General features: G+C 43.0%; 1 protein-coding gene and 1 long non-coding RNA gene across 11 annotated transcripts in view; one reads left to right on the top strand and one right to left on the bottom strand.

Annotated features, from left to right (window-relative positions):
- Nucleotides 1–21,065, bottom strand: part of PTPN11 (protein tyrosine phosphatase non-receptor type 11) — a 116,441-nt gene that overhangs the window by 69,754 nt on the left and 25,622 nt on the right. For 7 of the 9 annotated variants that reach the window (XR_013400598.1, XR_013400600.1, XR_013400599.1 and 4 more), the window contains 5 exon segments: nucleotides 16,886–17,008; nucleotides 12,854–13,048; nucleotides 10,013–10,205; nucleotides 8,389–8,505; nucleotides 6,391–6,504 (listed from right to left, as the gene is read on the bottom strand). Coding sequence is in view for 3 of the 9 variants with exons in the window: in NM_001261109.1 (NP_001248038.1) it covers nucleotides 6,391–6,504; nucleotides 8,389–8,505; nucleotides 10,013–10,205; nucleotides 12,854–13,048; nucleotides 16,886–17,008 (742 nt within the window). In the remaining 6 variants the exon portion in view is untranslated. 9 annotated transcript variants of the gene reach the window in all.
- LOC144333083 (uncharacterized) lies at nucleotides 1,303–5,970 on the top strand. 2 transcript variants are annotated; one of them, XR_013401435.1, is made up of 3 exons: nucleotides 1,303–1,490; nucleotides 3,574–3,668; nucleotides 5,303–5,970. It is a non-coding gene; the product is annotated as an uncharacterized LOC144333083 (long non-coding RNA). The 2 variants fall into 2 exon arrangements; XR_013401436.1 differs by lacking the exon at nucleotides 1,303–1,490 and having other exon boundaries at nucleotides 3,394–3,668.

Genomic DNA, 21,065 nt, shown 5'->3' with positions numbered 1-21,065 from the left:
TGGTCTCAAACTCCTGAGCTCCAGCGATCCTCCCTTCTTGGCCTCCCAAAGTGCTGGGATTATAGGCGTGAGCCACTGTGCCCAGTAGCATACAGTAACCTGACTACACATTTCTGAAGGATTTTTTTTTGAAAACTGCAAAAAATATTAAACTGTTTTCAGTAATCATATTATTGGGAAGTGATTATTCTGAGACTGCTGTGTGTAATGTGGGATAAAACAAATGAATAATCTTATTATGGCTTCAAGAAGTAGGATTTTTGGCACTAGAGAAAGGAGATACATGGGTAAGATCAACGAGGTTAGTAGAAATCTGGAAGCCCTGAGTTTGATTTGGAAGTATCAATTGAACCCATAATAGATTTCAAATCAGGAAAAAAAATCTGGCCAGGCTTGTTGGCTCACACCTGTTGTATACCTATAATCCCAGCACACTGGGAGGCTGAGGCAGGAGGATCACTTGAGCTCTGGAGTTCGAGACCAACCTGAGCAACATAATAAGACCATATCTCTACTAAAAATAAAAATAAAACAATTAGCTGGGCATGGTGGTATGTGCCTGTAGTCCCAGCTACTCAGGAGGCTGAGGTAGAAAGATTGCTTGAGCCCAAACACTCAAGACCAGCCTGGGCAACAAAGTGAGACCTCATCATCTCTACAAAAAAATCGCCAGGTGTGGTGGCATGCACTTGTGGTCCCAACTACACAGGAAGCTGAGGCAGGAGGATCCCCCGAGCCCAAGAGTTCGCGACTGTGTATTTGCACCATTGCACACCAGCCTGAGCAACACAGCGAGACCTGCCTCAGAAAAAAAAAAAAAAAAAGAAAAAGGAAACTGCTTAGTAAGAAGGAAGAAATCAACAATGATTTCTCGGCAATGAAAAGCTTTTTATAGAAATATTCCAACCTAACAAATGAAGAGGAATGATAAAATCACAATATCACTACCATACAGTCCCTTTTGAATTAATGGATCTAAGTAATAATGATCAGGAGCTGCTAAGAAAATCAGAGAAGAAACAACAGGACATAAGCACCTCCTGAAACACCACCATGCATGCTGTCTGGCCAAAGAAAACTTATATCCAGTAAAGTATCTAGATATATCAACTTCCAAGAAATATAAGGGATGGATACATGGTTAAGTCCACCACAGAGAGACACTCAGCAAAATCCAGACTATAAGTAATTCTCAGGACTAAGGATCTGCTTTCTTCAACAGCAGAAAAGACAGGGAGATGGGGAAGGAAGACAGAGCAAGAGAGATGGAAGGGGCGTCAAAGTATTCAAAGGGACTTAAGATTTTTTTTTCTTTTTTGAGATGGAGTCTTACTCCGTCTCCAGGCTGGAGTGCAGTGGTGTGATCTCGGCTCACTGCAACTGCTGCCTCCCGGGTTCAGGCGATTCTCCTGCCTCAGCCTTCCGAGTAGCTGGGACTACAGGCATGCACCACCATGCCCAACTAATTTTTGTATTTTTAATAGAGACGGGTTTTCACCATGTTGGCCAGGATGGTCTCGATCTCTTGACCTCATGATCCACCCACCTCGGCCTCCCAAAGTGCTGGGATTACAGTCGTGTGCCACCATGCCCAGCCTTAAGATTTTTAAAACAGAAATACTATGAGACTTAGTCAACCACAGTGTGTGAAGCTTATCTGAAAAATTATTGAACAAAATATTTTTTAATTATAAGACAACTGGTATAATATGAACAATGTTGGGTTATGGGGTGCATTTTTAAGGATTCCACAAATATTGAAATATTTATAAATAAAAAATATGTCGGGGATAATTGATAAAGCTGATAATGGCATATCAGGATCCTTTATATGAATCTGTTTTATACACATTTGAAATTTTTTCATAATCAGGGTGGAAGAAAGCACTCCCAATTCAAACAAATTGCTGCCGGGGACAGTGGCTCATGCCTGTAATCCCAGCACTTTGGGAAGCCGAGGTGGGTGGATTACCTGAGGTCGGAAGTTTGAGACCAGCGTGGCCAACATGGTGAAACCCCATCTCTACTAAAAATACAAAAACTAGCCAGGCGAGGTGGCGGGCACCCATAGTCCCAGCTACTTGGGAGGCTGAGGCAAGAGAATCACTTGAGCCCAGGGGGTGGAGGTTGCAGTGAGCTGAGAACGCACCACTGCACTCCAGCCTGGGCAACAGAGCGAGACTGTCTAAAAAGGGAAAAAAAACAAATTGCAAGTGTGTGTGTGTGTGTGTGTGTGTGTGTGGCAATCAGGAAAATGTGAATAGTGACTGATATATGTTAATATTAAGGAATTACCGCTAATAGTTTTAGATATGATAATGCTATTCAGGTTATAATTTTTTGAAATAAAATAGTTACAGATGAAAGATGTGTAAGATTTGCTTCAAGGCCGGGAACAGTGGCTCACACCTATAATCCCAGCACTTTGGGAGGCCAAGGCAGGCAGATCACCTGAGATCAGGAGTTTGAGACCATCCTGGCCAACATAGTGAAAATGCCGTCCCTACTAAAAATACAAAAATTAGCTGGGCGTGGTGGTGCTCGCCTGTAATCCCAGTTACTCAGGAGGCTGGGGCACAAGAATCGCTTGAACCCGGGAGGCGGAGGTTGTGGTGAGCCAAGATCAAGCCACTGTACTCCAGCCTGGGGGACAGAGACTCTATCTCAAAAAAAAAAAAAAGAATTATTTGCTTCAAGACAAGTCAGGGCTGGGGGAGTGAGTGGGGCATAGTCGAAAAAGATTGGCCATAATTGGCCGGGCGCAGTGGCTCAAGCCTGTAATCCCAGCACTTTGGGAGGCCGAGACAGGCGGATCACGAGGTCAGGAGATAGAGACCATCCTGGCTAACACGGTGAAACCCCGTCTCTACTAAAAAAAAAAAAAAATACAAAAAACTAGCCGGGCGAGGTGGCGGGTGCCTGCAGTCCCAGCTACTTGGGAGGCTGAGGCAGGAGAACTGCTAAACCTGGGAGGCGGAGCTTGCAGTGAGCTGAGATCAGGCCACTGCACTCCAGCCTGGGCGACAGAGCGAGACTCCGTCTCAAAAAAAAAAAAAAAAAAAAGATTGGCCATAATGTCAACAGTTGTTAATGCTGGGTGTCAGGTATACTGCTATAACTATCCCGTTCTCTCTACTTTTGATTATAATTGAAATTTTCCGCACTAAAAAATTTTGGAAAAATCGGTTTTCCATTCAATTTTGATGAGTGATTTCTAAAACTTCTGTATCTCCCCATCTTACCTCATGAGGCTTTATGAAGGTGAAATGAAGTGAACATAATGTAATGAATGACTGCTGAAATGCTGCCTTTTATTATCTAGGCAGGTGGAGGACAAGGAAGGCAACAGTGAGGCTGAGACTTCAAAATTCTGACTCATTATGTTTATCATCATTTTTTTTTTCTTTTGGGACAGGTTCTGGCTGTTGCTCAGGCTGAAGTGCACCGGCGTGATCTCAGCTCACTGCAGCCTCAACCTCCCAGGCTCAAGCAATCCTCCCACCTCAACCCCCAGAGTAGCTGGGACTGCGGGTGTGCACCACCACACCCGGCTACTTTCTGTATTTTTTGTAGAGATGGGGTTTTACCATGTTGCCCAGCCTGGTCTCAAACTCCTGGAATCAAGTGATCTGCCTGCCTCTCCCTCTCAAAGTGCTGAGATTACAGGAGTGAGCCACCATGCCCAGCCTATCATCACTTTTTCATTGATGCTTTTCATCACTATTTTCCTTCTCTCAACTAGAAGCTCCCTTTAAAGGCAGTAACCTTATCTGTCTTGTTCACCAGTGTCTTCAGAGCCTAACCCAATGCCTGGGATGAGAGAATAAACTCAAATTCAAGTCTCTGTTCAGCAATGTTGAGCAAGGACTGAGAATGTTCTATTCTACACCCCTCCCCGGTGCTGGAATTCAATCAATATCTGTGGTACGGGCCAGGCACAGTGGCTCACGCATGTAATTTCAACACTTTGAGAGGCCAAGACAGGAGAATTGTTTGAGCTCAGAAGTTCAAGACCAACCTGAGTAACATAGTGAGACCCCATATCTACAAAAAATGAAAAATTAGCTGGGTATAGTGGTGCACACCTGTAGTCCCAGCTACTCAGGAGGCTAAAGTAGAAGGATGGCATGAGCCCAGAAGCTGGAAGCTGCAGTGAGCTATAACTGCACCACTATACTCCAGTCTGGGCAGCAAAGTGAGACCCTGTCTCAGAAGGAAAAAAAGAAAACAAAACAAACAAACAAAAAAAAACTGTGGTATGAAGGTTGAACAATTTACTTAACCTCCCTTAGGTCCCTCAAGCTGGAAAATGGGAAATCATATCTATCTCAGCAAGTTGTTCACACATACTGTGGCTAAAAGGACTTTATTTGCCCAGTCATTCACTTATTCATTCATTCCACAAATACTTATAAATTGTAGTCCTACAAAAAGCGTAGAATAATCATTCCCATAAAACAGAACAGGAAAATAAAATGATGTAAACATGAGTTAAATGTAAATACTCATTCAACAAACATTTACGGAGTTTGTGCCATGTTCCAGGCACTGTGCTATGTGCTGGGGACAACTGCAAAGGTAAATATGCCAGAATCCTTGTTTTTGAAGTTTTCTGTCAAATGGATGAGGAGAAAACGAAAGAGATCACATTGTCAATGGGTAAGTGACATAGAAGAGTGCAATGGGAACACATCACATTCCCATCAGGGACATTCTCCAACCCAAGTTAGTTTCAGGAAAGAGATCAGTTCACTTACAGTCAGGAAACAACAGATGCTGGAGAGGATGTAGAGAAATAGGAACACTTTTACATTGTTGGTGGGAGTGTAAATTAGTTGAACCATTGTGCATGACAGTATGGTGATTCCTTAAGGATCTAGAACCAGAAATACCATTTGACCCAGCAATCCCATTACTGAGTATATACCCAAAGGATTATAAATCATTCTACTATAAAGACATATATGCACATGTATGTTTATTGCAGCACTATTTAAAATAGCAAAGACTTGGAACCAACCCAAATGCCCATCAATGATAGACTGGATAAAGAAAATGGGGGCACATATACACCATGGAATACTATGCAGCCATAAAAAAGAATGAGTTCATGTCTTTGCAGGGTCATGGATGAAGCTGGAAACCATCATTCTCAGCAAACTAACACAGGAACAGAAAACCAAACAATGAGAACACGTGGACACAGGGAGGGGAACATCACACACACTATCTGGGGATGGGGGGGAACTCCTGGACTCAAGTGGTCCGCCTGCCTCACCCTCTCAAAGTGCTGAGATTACAGGAGTGAGCCACCACACCCAGCCTATCATCACTTTTTCACTGATGCATTAAAGGGGAGGGAGAGCATCAGGACAAATACCTAATGCATGCAGGGCTTAAAACCTAGATGATGGGTTGTTGTGTGCAGCAAACCACCATGGCACATGTATACCTATGTAACAAACCTGTAACGTTCTGCACATATATCCCAGAACTTAAAGTATAATAAACAAAAATAATTAAAAAAAAAAAAAATCAGTTCACTTAACTTACCAGAGTCATCAATTTGAACTCTGAAATTAAAGCCACCACATTTCGCATGTCAAGGTGGGTGGATCACTTGAGCCCAAGAGTTCAAGACCAGCCTGGGCAACATTGCAAAACCCCATCTCTACAAAAAAATACAAAAATTAGATGGGCGTGGTGGCGTGTGCCTGTAGTCCCAGCTACTCAGGAAGCTGAAGTAGGAGGATCACTTGAGCCCAAGAGTTCAAGACCAGCCTGGGCAATGCTGTAAAACCTCACCTCTACCAAAACTACAAAAATTAGCCAGGCATGGTGGCATGTGCCTGTAGTATCACCTACTCAGGAGGCTGAGATGGGAGGATCACTTGAGCCCAGGGAGGTCGGGGCTGCAGTGAACCAAGAGCACGCCACTACACTCCAGCCTTGGTGACAGAGCAAGACCCTGTCTCAAAAAAAAAAAAAAAAAAAAGCCACCACAAGGTGTTTCTCTTTTATTCATACCCATTTGCTGCACTAAGGCTACAGATTCTTTCTAAAGACCCCAGTGCATGTTGGAAATCTTTCAAAGAAATTAGATCCTTTTGTTTCTCTGAGATTTTGCCACCAGTCCAAACCAAAAGAGCCAAATGGAGCGGCTGGCACATCCATTGACTACTCACTGCCAACTCCCTTCCCTCAGAACACAATGCTCTTCTATTTCGAAGAAGCCCTCGTAGCAACTTGTTCCACGTCAATCAATGGCTGAATTAAAAAAGGACGTCAATTTCAACTCTCTCAGGTCCAATTCCAAACACAAGACCAACTTCTCCTCCACTAAAAATAGGATATAACAACTCACAAAAAAACAGTTTTTTAATAACTTACCTCAAATTCTTCCCAAAAGCCTTGTTTGACTTTATCTGTGGTCTCAGCTAATTTGCTTAGTTCTCGAACTCTGCTTTCTATTTCAGCAGCATTTATACGAGTCGTGTTAAGGGGCTGATCGAGTACGGCAGTTGATGTAAAATAAAGAAAATATTACAGAAAAGGTTGTTAATGCAAAAATAAACAAAAAACAAAAAACACTTCTATGTTGATACTCATAAAGGCACGGACAGAGAGTTCGTAGGACCCTGTAATTCACAATAAAGGTTTTCAAATAGTTTCACCACCTTTTCTGTTCAGCCAGAAAATGTGTCTGTCTTCAGTCTCCACATACACTTTATTTTGCTGATATAAATTCAAGTCTATTTTTCCTTTTTTTTTTTTTTTTTTGAGACGGAGTATTGCTCTGTCGCCCAGGCTAGAGTGCAGTGGCGCGATCTTGGCTCACTGCAAACTCCGTCTCCCAGGTTCACGCCATTCACCTGCCTCAGCCTCCCGAGTAGCTGGGACTACAGGCGCCCACCACCACGCCCAGCTAATTTTTTGTATTTTCGGTAGAGACGGGGTTTCACCGTGTTAACCAGGATGGTCTCAATCTCCTGACCTTGTGATCCGCCAGCCTTGGCCTCCCAAAGTGCTGGGATTACAGGCGTGAGACACCACGCCCGGCCAAGTCTATTTTTCCTTATGAATAGACTACAACATTATTTAGAGAGATTATATCATTTTCCACTATCATAAAGGTGAACTTTGAAATAGCAACAATGCCAAAGTGAATAAGTGAGGTTACCTAAAGGTAACCAGAAGTGGATCTATAATGAAAATTTTCTTTAAAACTGTGTACGGCCTTAGGCCAGGCACAGTGGCTCACGCCTATAATCCCAGCAGTTTGAGAGGCTGAGGCGGGCAGATCACTTGAGGTCAGGAGTTCAAGACCAGCCTGGCTACATGGTGAAACCCCATCTCTACTAAAAACACAAAACTTAGCTGGGTGTAGTGGCACCACCTGTAATCCCAGCTACTCAGGAGACTGAGGCAGGAGAAGCTCTTGGAGCCGGGACACAGAGGTTGCAGTGAGCCAAGAACACGCCACTACATTCCAGCCTGGCTGACAGAGCAAAACTCTGTCTCAAAACAAAACAAAAAACAAAAAACCTCTGTAAGGCCTTTCACAGATAAATATGGGAATAATATAAATCTGGAATATGTTTCCAAGTACTATAGGAGGCAGTCAGTGAGTGGAGTAATAAGAAGAAAAGATTTAGGGCTGGGTGTGGTGGCTCACGCCTATAATCCCAAAACTTTGGGAGGCTGAGGCAGGCGGATCACCTAAGATCGGGAATTCGAGACCAGCCTGGCCAACATTGTGAAACCCCGTCTCTATTAAAAATACAAAAATTAGCCGGGCATGGTGGCAGGCACCTGTAGTCCCAGCTAATCAGGAGCCTGAGACAGGAGAATCACTTGAACCCAGGAAGTAGAGGTTGCAGTGAGCCGAGATTGCACCACTGCACTCCAGACTGGGTGACAGAGTAAGACTGTCTCAAAAAAAAAAAGATTTGATGAGTTGAAGCTGGGATGGGTACACAGAGGCTGATGACACTATTCTGTCTACCTCTGTATGTTTGCAAAATTCTCTATTAGGACTTTTTTAAGGTTTTTTTTTTTTGAGACAGAGTTTTGCTCTTGTTGCCCAGGCTAGAGTGCAATGGCGCAGTCTCAGCTCACCACAACCTCCACCTCCCAGGTTCAAGCGATTCTCCTGCCTCAGCCTTCCCAAGTAGCTGGGATCATAGGCATGCACCACCAAGCCTGGCTAATTTTGTATTTTTAGTAGAGATGGGGTTTCTCTGTGTGGGTCAGGCTGGTCTTGAACTCCCAAACTCAGGTGATCCACCCACCTCGGCCTCCCAAAGTGCTGGGATTACAGGGGTGAGCCACCGCGCTCGGCTTTTTTAAGTTTTTAAGGAGAAAGCTTGAGCTTTCCAATCCGCTCACCTGCTTGAGTTGTAGTACTGTACCCAATGTTTCCACCATAGGATTCTTCTTGTAATGTTCCACAAGATCTGTCAAAGAATCAAACCGTTCTCCTCCGCCAACGTCATATTTCAGTTCCTTTCAAAATAAACAGATGACGTTTATTATTTGTTACCTTTATGTTACATTGGTGTTTTCAAGCACTCTCATATTCACTACAGCATTATTCACAATAGCTAGTATATGGAGAAAACTTAAATGTCCATCAAAAGATAGATAATAGGCTGGGTGCAGTGGCTCACGCCTAAATTCCAGCACTTTGGGAGGCCAAGACAGGCGGATCACTTGAAGTCAGGAGTTCGAGACCAGTCTGGCCAACATGGTGAAATCCTGTACCCACTAAAAATACAAAAATTAGCCAGGCTTGGTGGTGAATGCCTGTAATCCCTGCTACTCAGGACGGTGAGGCACGAGAATCACTTGAGCCCAAGAGGCAGAGGTTGCAGTGAGCCAACTGCACTTTAGCCTGGGTGACAGAGGGAGACTCTGTCTCAAAAAAAAAGATAAATAATAAAAATGTGGTGTGTGTATACAAATATACTAAAAGCGTAAATATACTCAGTATACTCAAGTATAATAATATAGTAAATATGCTAATATACTAATATACTAACCATACTAATACATTAAGTATAATAAAAGCATATATGACCTTGACTAAGTGAGCAAAGAAAATCTGCCTTTGGATCAGGCACAGTAGTTCACATCTGTAATCCTAACACTTTGGGAGGTTGAAGCAGGCAAGCCTTTTGAGCCCTAGTTCAAGACCACCCTGGGCAATGTGGCGAAACACCATCTCTACAAAAAATACAAACACTAGCTGGGCATGGTGGCACACACCTGTAGTCCCAGCTACTCAAGAGGGTGAGTGAAGGAAGATCAACTGAGCCCAGGGAGGTTGAGGCTGCAGTGAGCCATGACAGAGCAAGATCCAGTCTCAAATGAATAAATAAATAAATATTTAAAAATAAATAAATAAACAGAAGGCTAGGCACAGTGGCTCACGCCTGTAATCCCAGCACTTTGGGAGGCCAAGGCGAGTGGATCACGAGGTCAAGAGATTGAGACTATCCTGGCCAACATGGTGAAACCCCATCTCTACTAAAAAAAATACAAAAAATTAGCCGGGCATGGTGGCAGCCGCCTGTAATCCCAGCTACTTGGGATTACAGAAGAAGAATCACTTGAACCCAAGAGGCGGAGGTTGCAGTGAGCCGAGATCACGCCACTGCACTCCAGCCTGGGCAAAAAGAGCAAAACTGTCTCACCAAAAAAAAAAAAAAAAAAAAAAAACAGAAAGACAATCTGACTTTGAATGTAACGGTGTTTGTCTTCTTCCAGCAGAAAAATCACTCAAAGATTTGGGTCACCAGACCCAATGTGGTGAAACTCCATCTCTAGGTGACAGGGCAAGACTCTGTCTAAAAAACATAAATTAATTAATTAATTAGAATAAAATAATTAATTAATTAATTTTTTTAAAAAGACAATCTGACTTTGAATGTAATGGTGTCTGTCTTTTTCCAGCAGAAAAATCACCCAAAGACAACATCTTGCCAGGCCCATAGTTCAACTGGAGATTTACCTGACAGCGAATCATAACATGGGTCACTTTAGACTTGCCGTCATTGCTCTCCCCTTTGTCATCACCAGTGCGCACAGAGAGAACAAAATCTCCAGGGTGGCTCTGGCTCTCTCGTACAAGAAAACTACCATGTTTTCCTTTTTCAGTTAATAATTTCTCTGCTTCTTTCCCAGAGAGGTGTCCATGAAACCACCTAAAGTTTTTAAAAAATAAAAAAGAATTTAGCTCTACTATGGGTGCATGTTGTTCTTTCACAAAACTACTACATACAGTCAGCTCTCCTAAACACAATTAAAAAACAGACACATTCCTCCAAGGGATTGATCAATCCCACCTGAGACAGAAAATTTGCATCCCATGCGGGCAGGAAAAACCACAAAGATGGTAAGAATGACCACTAAACTTCTTAATTGAGCCCAGTCGTTTAGAGACAAATGCCCCCAATCTTTCCTGTTTTTTTTTAATCCCTCCTCTTTTAAAAATGCAATTTGCCATTCATCCACTGCCCAATCTTAAAAGGAACAACTATTTAATTATAGCCATTTAAATAAGTTACAGGCCAGGTATAGTGGCTAATGCCTGTAATCCCAACACTTTGGAAGGCCAAGGCAGGAAGATCACTCGAGGTCAGGAGTTCAAGACCAGTCTGGGAAACACAGTGAAATCTATCTTTACAAAACAATTAAAAATTAGCATGGTGGCATCTGCCTGTAATTCCAGCTACAATATGAGGCCGAGGCAGGAGGATCACTTGAGTCCAGGAGGTTGAGACTGCAGTGAGCTATGATCATGCCACCACACTCTAGCTTGGGTGACAGAGCAAGACCCTGTCTCAAAAATAAATAAAGTTGGCCAGACACGGTGGCTCACGCCTGTAATCCCAACACTTTGGGAGACTGAAGCAGGTGGATCACCTGAGGTCAAGAGTTCGAGACCAGCCTGACCAACATGGTGAAACCCTGTCTCTGCTAAAAATAAAAAATTAGCCGGGCGTGGTGGCGAGTGCCTGTAATCCCAGCTACTCAGGAGGCTGAGGCAGGAGAATCACTTGAACCCAGGAGGTGGAGGTTGCAGTGAGCCGAGATCGCACCACTGCACTCCAGCCTGGGTGACAAGAGCGAAACTCTATCTCAAAATAAGTAAATAAATAAATAATTTAAAAAATAAAGTCGTAATAAAAAGTTGTAATAGAGACAGGCGCGGTGGCTCATGCCTATAATCCCAGCACTTTGAGAGGCCGAGGTGGGCAGATCACCTGAGGTCAGGAGTTCGAGACCAGCCTGACAAACAGGACAAAACCCTGTCTCTACTAACAATACAAAAATTAACTGGGCATGGTGGCACATGCCTGTAGTCCCAGCTACTTGGGAGGCTGAGGCAAGAGAATTATTTGAATCTGGGAGGCGGAAGTTGTAGTGAGCCAAGATCACGCCACTTGACTCCAGCCTGGGTGACAGAGTGAGACTCCATCTCAAAGAAAGAAAGAAAAAGTTGTAATAGAGACAGAAAATCATTTTGAATGTTTGTCCTTGCTTTGGCATGTAAACACTCAATTAAAAAGGATCTTCATTATAAATTAATTCAAACATTTCAACCTTTTCCATATATACAACCTATAATTCAACAGCCTCCAGTGTCTTTGGACTATATCCTGAGTGATCATCTCAAACTGTGTAATGCACATAAGACTTGGAGTAAAAATGAGGGATTTTGCTAAAAATATGAATTCCCAGGCTCCACAGCCATCAATATCAATACACTTAAGTCTGAATGAGGCGCAGGAATCTGCATTTAAACCAGCACATCAGACAGTCCTGATGCAGGCATCCAAGGCCATCCAAGGACAGACTTTGAGACAATACTGCTCCATGTTACTATGGGAAGCATTTTAACCTAGTTCTATTAATAAAGTGGCTTTTTCCCTCAGGATCTTGGTCAGAAAGCAAGCACTATCATGGCAGGTGGTGTTAATGGCTCATCATCAAACGAATAAACTTTGAGTTATTTTTCATCCACACTCAACTGAAAACAGTAAAATTTAGAAATAAACTGTACAGAGTTGGCTGACAGTCTTTTGCCTGAAGCTATAGTGGTAGCTAGAGAAACAAATTATCAGCACATAATAGCACTGACATAAAGGTATAAGCTAATAAAATCATACCTGAAGACACAAAATATACAAACTAAGAGATCCTGAATTTGCACCAAGTCAGAGAGGAGACTGGGAGTGTACAAAACAAATACAATCAATAAATAAGTCAAGCCCATGCTTTCATCAGGCTAGTTCCAATACAGGGGGACAGATCTTGAAAATAACACAATTCTCTCTAAGTAAGGTCACTCTCACATAATTGTGGAGATAACATTAAAAGAATTGATGAAAAAGCTGACCCTCTGAGCTCTCTGCTTTTCCACTTCTGAGCTTAAACTGACATCTGTTGGTGGCACTGCTGAATAACTGGTCGAGAGCCACCATAGAAAACTGCTGCTATTTTGGTGTCTCCATTATCATTTGTTTTCTTCTAATAACTCTCAAAGATTATCCGCCAAAGTTCAATAAGTCTTAAAACTAATACATGTAACCAAGTATATGCAGGAATGCTATGCAATCCCCATAGGATGAGTGTAAGTAACACTGATTAAAACTTTTGCAAGAAAAAGGTACTCTGAAAATAATTTGATGCTATTAGTCTCACTTTAATAATTCTTTAAAGATTACAGCTCAAAAAACAGTCACAAGCCTTTGGAGTCAGAAAGTCATACACAGACCTCAGTCATGCATTTCTGACACATAGGGCACAAGGGAGCAGCAGACTTTGTGGTCACTAAAATGTTACTGACCTTTCAGAGGTAGGATCTGCACAGTTCAGAGGATATTTAAGCTCAATAACATCTCCATTCTTCTCTTTTAATTGCCCGTGATGTTCCATGTAATACTGGACCAACTCTGCCAAAGTGGCAAATTTCTCCCCTCCATACAGGTCATAGTAATCACCAGTGTTCTGAATCTTGATGTGGGTGACAGCTCCATTTCTTCTAAAATAGTCCATTGGAAAGGGAGGCAAGGGGACAAATAACGAGTTACACCAGTAAAATCAGATCTCATGTTCCACGTCAGACTTCATCTAAATGTTGAAAGAAACCCAAGAAACGAATTTACCCATTCCCTATAAGAAATATGATGGGTGAAATAACCACATAATCAACCAACTCAACACAAAGGTCTTTTTGTTTACCTTGCATATGTTTGCTCTTGTTGCCCAGGCTGGAGTGCAATGGCGTGATCTTGCCTCACTGCAACCTTCGCCTCCCAGGTTCAAGCAATTCTCCTGCCTCAGCCTCCTGAGAAGCTGGGATTACAGGAATGCGCCACCACGCTCGGCTAATTTTGTATTTTTAGTAGAGATGGGGCTTCTCCATTTTGGTCAGGCTGGTTTCAAATTCCTAACCTCAGGTGATCCACCCACCTCAGGTGATCCTCCCAAAGTGCTGGGATTACAGGCGTGAGCCACCACGCCCGACCTATCTGGTATATCTTCTATTTTGAAAGACTGGCCTATCGAATTGCATATATTAAGTAACAATAACTGAATAGCTACCAAAAACCATTTTGCTTTTTAATCATAAAAATGTATAAACAAATTGTGTTACATTACTATTCATACAATGGAATACTATGCATTGCAAAAATTGCTGTTACTATTCATGCAATGGGATACCATGCAGCAATTTGTTTGTTTTGTTTGTTTGTTTGCTTTTTTGTTTTTGAGACAGAGTCTCACTCTGTCGCCCAGGCTGGAGTACAGTGGCACAATCTCGGCTCACTGCAAGCTCCACGTCCCAGGTTCACGCCCTTCTCCTGCTTCAGCCTCTCAAGTAGCTGGGACTACAGGTGCCCGCCACCATGCCAGGCTAATTTTTTTTGTATTTTTAGTAGAGACAGGGTTTCACCCTGTTCGCCAGGATGGTATCCGTCTCCTGACCTCGTGATCTGCCCACCTCTGCCTCCCGAAGTGCTGGGATTACAGGCATGAGCCACCGTGCCGGGCTACTATGCAGCAATTAAAAAAAAAAAAAAAAAAAGATAGCCAGGCACAGTGGCTCACGTCTGTAATCCCAGCATTTTGGGAGGCTGAGGTGAGAGGATCACCTGAGGTCAGGAGTTCGAGACCAGCCTGGCCAACACGGTGAAACCCCGTCCCTACTAAAAATACAAAAATTAGCCAGGCGTGGTGGCGGGCACCTATAATCCCACCTACTGGGGAGGCTGAGGCAGGAGAATTGCTTTAACCTGGGAGGCAGAGGTTGCGGTGAGCTGAGATCACGCCACTGCACTCCAGCCTGGGCAACAAGAGTGAAACTCTGACTCAAAAAAAATAAAAATAAAAATAAAAAGACACATGTAATTTTAAAGACACATGTAATGACACAGTTTTGAATATGAGGTAGTGTTATCCCAAAGCACAAAACAATATATGCAAAAGGTTACTACATTCATGGAGGCATTATGTATCATTTTAAAATACTGGACACAACTAAATCGCTACCTGCTGGTGACAGTATATAGAAGTTATGAAATATTCACATGATAGAATGCTATCCAGCTGATTAAAAAGATGAGAGAGATCACTAAAAGATTTAGGTAAGTGAAAAAAAATTACAAAGAAATATATTTAATGTTCTACTTGATGTGTAAAAATAAAAGGAAAATAGTAATAAAAATATAAATTTGCTTATTTTTGTAAAAAGAAACATAGGGCTGGGCATGGTGGCTCATGCCTATAATCCCAGCACTTTGGGAGGCCGAGGCAGGCAGATCCCTTGAGGTCAAGAGTTTGAGATTAGCCTGGACAACATGGTGAAACCCCATCCCTACTAAAAATACAAAAATTAGCTGGGCACGGTGGTGTAATCCCAACTACTTAGGTGGCTGCGTCATCAAAATCACTTGAACCCAGGAGGCGGAGGTTGCAGGGAGCTAAGATTGTGCCACTACACTCCAGTCTGGGCAACAGAGCAAGATTGTCTCAAAAAAAAAAAAAAAAAAAAGAAAGAAAAAGAATGAAAGAAACACATAAGAATAAACAAGAAATTAATAGAAATGGCTACCTACAGGATGGAGATAGTGTGGTACAAAGGAGTAGGAGTAAGAATGAGATTTCTCAGGCCAGGCGCGATAGCTCACGCCTGTTACCCCAGCACTTTGGGAGGCCAGGCAGGTGGATCACTTTAAGTCAGGAGGTCAGGACCAGCCTGGCCAACATGGTAAAACCTAGTCTCTACAAAAAAATACAAAAATTAACCGGGCATGGTGGCACATGCCTGTAATCCTAGCTACTCAGGAGGCAGAGGCAGGAGAACTGCTTGAACCCAGGAGGCTGAGGTTGCAGTGACCCAAGATTGTGGCCACTGCACTCCAGCCTAGGCGAAAGAGCGAGACTTTGTCTCAAAAAAAAAAAAAAGTCAGGCATGGTAGCTCATGCCTGTAATTCCAGCACTTTGGGAGGCCAAGACAGGTGGATCACCTGAGGTCAGGAGTTTGAGACCAGCCTGGTCAACACGGTGAAACCCCATCTCTACTAAAAATACAAAAATTAGCTGGGCATGGTGGAACACACCTGTAATCCCAGCTACTCTGGAGGCTGAGGCGGGAGAATGGCTTGAACCCAGGAGGCAGAGGTTGCAGTGAGCTGAGATCATGCCATTGCACTTCAGCCTGGGCAATAAGAGTGAAACTCCTTCTCAAAAAAAAAAAAAAAAAAAAAAAAAAATTAGATCTTTATCAATCAGCATAGAGCTCAAAAAAAAATTTTAAGTTGCAAAATGATACATACATTATAAATCCATGTATGTGAATTTTTAAAACACAAAAACCAACTTTGTATTGTTCATACACAGTACAAATGCAGTACAACTATAAAAATATGTTCAGGAAGAATATATGCCAACCTCTTGGTGGTTTCCTCTGGGCAAAGAGGGAGGGAAACGAGCCTGGGCAGGGGAACAAAGGGGACCACAACTTCCTCAGTCATGTTTTACTTGTTGATAAAGGAAAGTGAGCTGAAGAAACTCTTAACAAGTATTTTTCTTGTTAAGAAATCAACAGAGTCTGAGTGTGGTGGCTCATGTCTGTAATCCCAACATTTGGGAGGCTGAGGCAGGAGGATCACTTGAGGCTAAGAGTTAAAGATCAGCCTTGGTAATACAGTGAGACCTCATCTCTACAAAAAATATTTTTGAAAAGTGCTGAGCATGGTGGCACAAGCCTGGAGTCCCAGATACCCAGGAGGCTGAGGCAGGAGGATCACTTGAGCCCAGGAGTTCAAGGCTGCTGTAAGCTGTGATCGCACCACTGCACTCCAGCCTGGACAAGAGAGCAAGAGCTTGTCTCAAAAAAAGAAGGCCAGGCATGGTGGCTCACACCTGTAATCCCAACACTTTGGGAGGCTGAGGCAGAAGGATTGCGTGAGGCCAGGAGTTCAAGGCCAACCTGGCCAACATTGGAAGATCCCACCTCTATAAAAAAAAATTGAAAAGAAATAAAATGTTTAAATAAATCAACAGGAAGGAAAAGAAAAATGCAGAAACCAGGTTCAAGATGCATGGAACAAGGCTTAAGCACTGGAGGGCTTAAGAACTTCTATGACCTGCTCCAACTCACCTTCCATGAGGTCTCAGGGGGGAGAAGAAGGGCCCTTCTTATTCCCCTTCTGCTAAATGTCCAGGAGGCCACTCCGTAAACCCTGAAGGCAGCCCAGGGCTCAGGGAAGGCCTTCAAGCTGGAAATGCAGGCAGCAAGCTGTCCAAGCATGGTTTTACCACCTCCTAACCTGGAAAACACTCTCAGGATTCTCTCTCTTCATTCCAACTTACCTAACGGAAAGTGTGAAGTCTCCAGGGTTACTTTTACTAGGCCTTGCCAAAAAACTGCCATCAACTCCTCTTGTCAACAGTAGGTTTTCCGCCTCCACACCAGTGATATTTGGGTGAAACCATCTTAAAAAGAGAGAGAGAGTAAGTAATAAAAAAAAAAAAAACCACACTGTCAGCACTACTTTCCACAACAACACAGCTAAGATGCATTATGAGCAGAGTAGTTTTAGAAAATACAAATCAAGACCTTCCCTGTCCCTTCCCCCTCTTCTCCTTAGTCAATGCCTCCTCCTTGCCTTTCCTTTGGTAGAGACCTGGGATTCAGTAGGCGGGGCTGGGGATACGATCAGAGGGACTGGGACTAGGGTATTAAGACTGTGCACTGATGGGGCCAGGCCCAAGAAAACAGACCATGTGGTCGCAAGACTGAGCACATGGAATAAATATCCATAAACTAGAGGCAGGGCACAGTGGCTCACGCCTGTAATCTCAACATGTTGGGAGGCCGAAGCAGGTGGATCACCTGAGGTTGGGAGTTTGGAAGCAGCCTGACCAACATGGAGAAACCTGTCTCTAGTAAAAATACAAAATTAGCTGGGCGTGGTGGTGCATGCCTGTAACCCCAGCTACTTCAGAGGCTAAGGCAGGAGAATCGCTTGAACCCAAGAGGTGGAGGTTGCAGTGAGCCAAGATTGCACCACTGCACTCCAGCCTGGGCAACAAGAGCGAAACTCTATCTCAAAAAAAAAAAAAAAAAAAAAAAAAAGAATAAACTACTTAATAAATAAGTTACCATGTTAAGGATAGCAAGCCAGGTTTCTCACTGTTGGGAAGGGAGACACATATATGAGAAGGGAGAAAGCCAGAATAAATTCCATGATGTTAGACTGTAATTGGAGGTATTAGTGCAAACTCTAATTTTTAATATATATATATGTAAAGACAGATATGTAGATACAGAAATATATACGTATATGTATGATTCTGAATGGGAGCAGTGGCTCACGCCTATAATCCCAGCACTTTGGGAAGCCAAGGTGGGCAGATCACTTGAGGTCAGGAGCTGGAGACCATCCTGGCCAACATGGTGAAACCCCATCTCTACTAAAAATACAAAAATTAGCCGGGCGTGGTGGTGGGCACCTGTAATCCCAGCTAATCAGGAGGCTGAGACAGGAGAATTGCTTGAACCCAGGAGGCAGAGGTTGCAGTGAGCCATGATTGTGCCACTGCACTCCAGCCTGGGTGACAGAGCAAGACTCCATCTCAAAATAATAATAATAATAAAGAAATATAGTCCGGGCACGGTGGCTCACTCCAGTAATTCCAGCACTTTGGGAGGCTGAGGCAGGTGGATCACAAGGTCAGGAGATCGAGACCATCCTGGCTAACACGGGGAAACCCAGTCTCTACTAAAAATACAAAAAATTAGCTGGGCGTGTAGTCCCAGCTACTCGGGAGGCTAAGGTAGGAGAATGGTGTGAATCCGGGAGGTGGAGCTTGCAGTGAGCCGAGATTGCGCCACTGCACTCCAGCCTGGGCGACAGAGATTCCATCACAAAAAAAAAAGAAATATATGCTTTGGTGTATGTGTACATGTTTTTATGATTACACACACACACACACACACACACACACACAATTTCCTAGGTCTCTTCTGAAAGGGTTTGGAAGTAATGACACTCCAGTAGCAATCACACCTAACACCTCTATCTTGGTTTCTACATATTGGGTTTTTCATTCTCCAATGAAAGGAACTGGCCTCTTTGAAGAAATGGCTGATCCCAGGGTTGGGGCAGTAAAAGTAAGAAGATGAAATTGGAACATCCTATTGTGGGCCAGTAAGAAAGAGTTCCAACAAGGAGCTATGAAAAGGACACAAGAGACAAATTGCAGGATCCTCCACTGGCCAAAGAAGGGACAATTTGTACCTCAAAATAAGCAATGACAGTAACAGATTATAACCCATGGAATAAAATAGTAAATAGTTCATTCTCTTGGTTTCCTATTTTTTTAACTAATTGTTTGCTTAAAAATTGAAACATGGAGGCTGGGTGCGGTGTCTCACGCCTGTAATCCCAGAATTTTGGGAGGCCGAGGTGGGCAGATCACTTGAGGTCAGGAGTTCAAGACCAGCCTGACCAACATGGTGAAACCCCATCTCTACTAAAAATACAAAACTTAGCCGGGCGTGGTGGCACGCATCTGTAATCCCACCTACTCGGGAAGCTGAGGCAAGAGAATCACTTGAACCCAGGGAGCTGAAGTTGCAGTAAGCTGAGATCATGCCACTACACTCCAGCCTGGGTGACAGAGTGAAGACCTTGCCTCAAAAAAGAAAAAAAAAAAAAGTGGAAGTACCATATGATCCAAGAAAAAAAAAAAAATGGAAGTACCGTATAATCCAGAAATTCCACTTCCAGGTATATACTCAAAGTAATTGAAAACAGGGATTCAAATTGGTATATTTCTATAACTCATATTCATAGCAGCATTATTTGCAAAAGCCAAAAGGTGAAAGGAAACAGCATATATAGATGGATGAATAGATAAACATTCTACAGCGTATATAGATGGAAGAATAGATAAACATTCTAAGTGAACTAAGCCAGTGACTAAAGGACAATGTTATAGTTTGAATGCCTGTCCCCTCAGGTTGAAACTTAATCCTCAGCCAGGCACAGTGGTTCATGCCTATAATCCCAACACTTTGCGGGGCTGAGATGGGAAGATCGCTTGAGCCCAGGAGTTCAAGACCAGCCCGGGCAACATAGTGAAACCCCATCTCTACAAAAATTGCAAAAATTAGGGCCAGGTGCAGTGGCTCACACCTGTAATCCTAGCATGTTGGGAGGCCAAGGCAGGTGGTTCACTCGAGCCCAGGAGTTCAAGACCAGCTTGGGCAACATGGTGAAACCCAGTCTCTACAAAAAATATAAAAATTAGTCAGGAATGGTGGTGTATGCCTATAGTCCCAGCTACTAAGGAGGCTGAGGTGGGAGGATCACCTGAGCCCAGGAGGTCAAGGTTGCAGTGAGCCAAGATCATACCACTACACTCCAAGCCAGGCAACAGAATAAGACCCTGTCTCAAAAAAAAAAAAAAAAAAAAAAAAAGGCCAGGCACGGTGGCTCACGCCTGTAATCCCAACAGTTTGGGAGGCTGAGGCGGGCAGATCATGAGGTCAGGAGTTCGAGACCAGTCTGACCAACAGGGCAAAATCCTGTCTCAACTAAAAATACAAAATTAGGCAGGCAAGGTGGCGCAGGTCTGTAATCCCAGTTACTCTAGAGGCTGAAGCAGAAGAATCACTTAAATCCGGGAGACGGAGGTTGCAGTGAGCCGAGATCGCGCCATTGCACTCCAGCCTGGGCAACAAAAGCAAAATTCTGTCTCCCAAAAAAAAAAAAAAAAAGATATAACCATGAAGAGGAGTCAGGCGGGATGCAAAGAAATATCCAAATTAAAGGCCAGTAACAAGACTTAGCAAGTAATGCAATGCATTAATGCATAACCTGGAAATATAATGGACCAAAACAAACAAAATAAAAGGGAAGAAGAGTTTTTGTGGTTGTTTTGTCTTTTGCTATAAGGATATTACTGAAACAATTTGAAAGAGGTACAAAGATTTGATAGTAGTCTTGTTATAATATACATTTTGGTGATATACTGTGGTTATGTAACCAAGTATCCTTGATTTTTAGGACATATACACTGAAGTATTTCGGAGCAATGAGACGCCATGTCTGCATTTTACCCTCAAGTGGTTCCAACAAAACTTAAATACAGAGACACATATATATACTCATGTATATATACATGTGTATTTTATATGTAGATGTGCATTTTATATATAAAATACATACATATACATGCAATACATATATATGTGTAGTGTATATATAATTTATATATATAGATATATTACACAGAAAGAAAGAGAGAGAGAAGGCAAACATGGTACAGGTTGAGTATCCCAAATCTAAAATGCTCCAAAATCCACGGCCAGGCGCAGTGCTTCACTCCTGTAATCCCAGCACTTCGGGAGGCCAAGGCAGGTGGATCACCTAAGGTCAGGAGTTCAAGACCAGCCTAGCCAACATGGTGAAACCCTGTCTCTACTAAAAATACAAAAATTAACTGGGCATGGTGTCACGTGCCTGTAATCCTAGCTACTCAG

Source organism: Macaca mulatta, chromosome 11 (assembly GCF_049350105.2).
Source record: "Macaca mulatta isolate MMU2019108-1 chromosome 11, T2T-MMU8v2.0, whole genome shotgun sequence".
Taxonomy (NCBI): domain Eukaryota; kingdom Metazoa; phylum Chordata; class Mammalia; order Primates; family Cercopithecidae; genus Macaca; species Macaca mulatta.
This window is presented reverse-complemented; position numbering and strand designations above follow the sequence as displayed.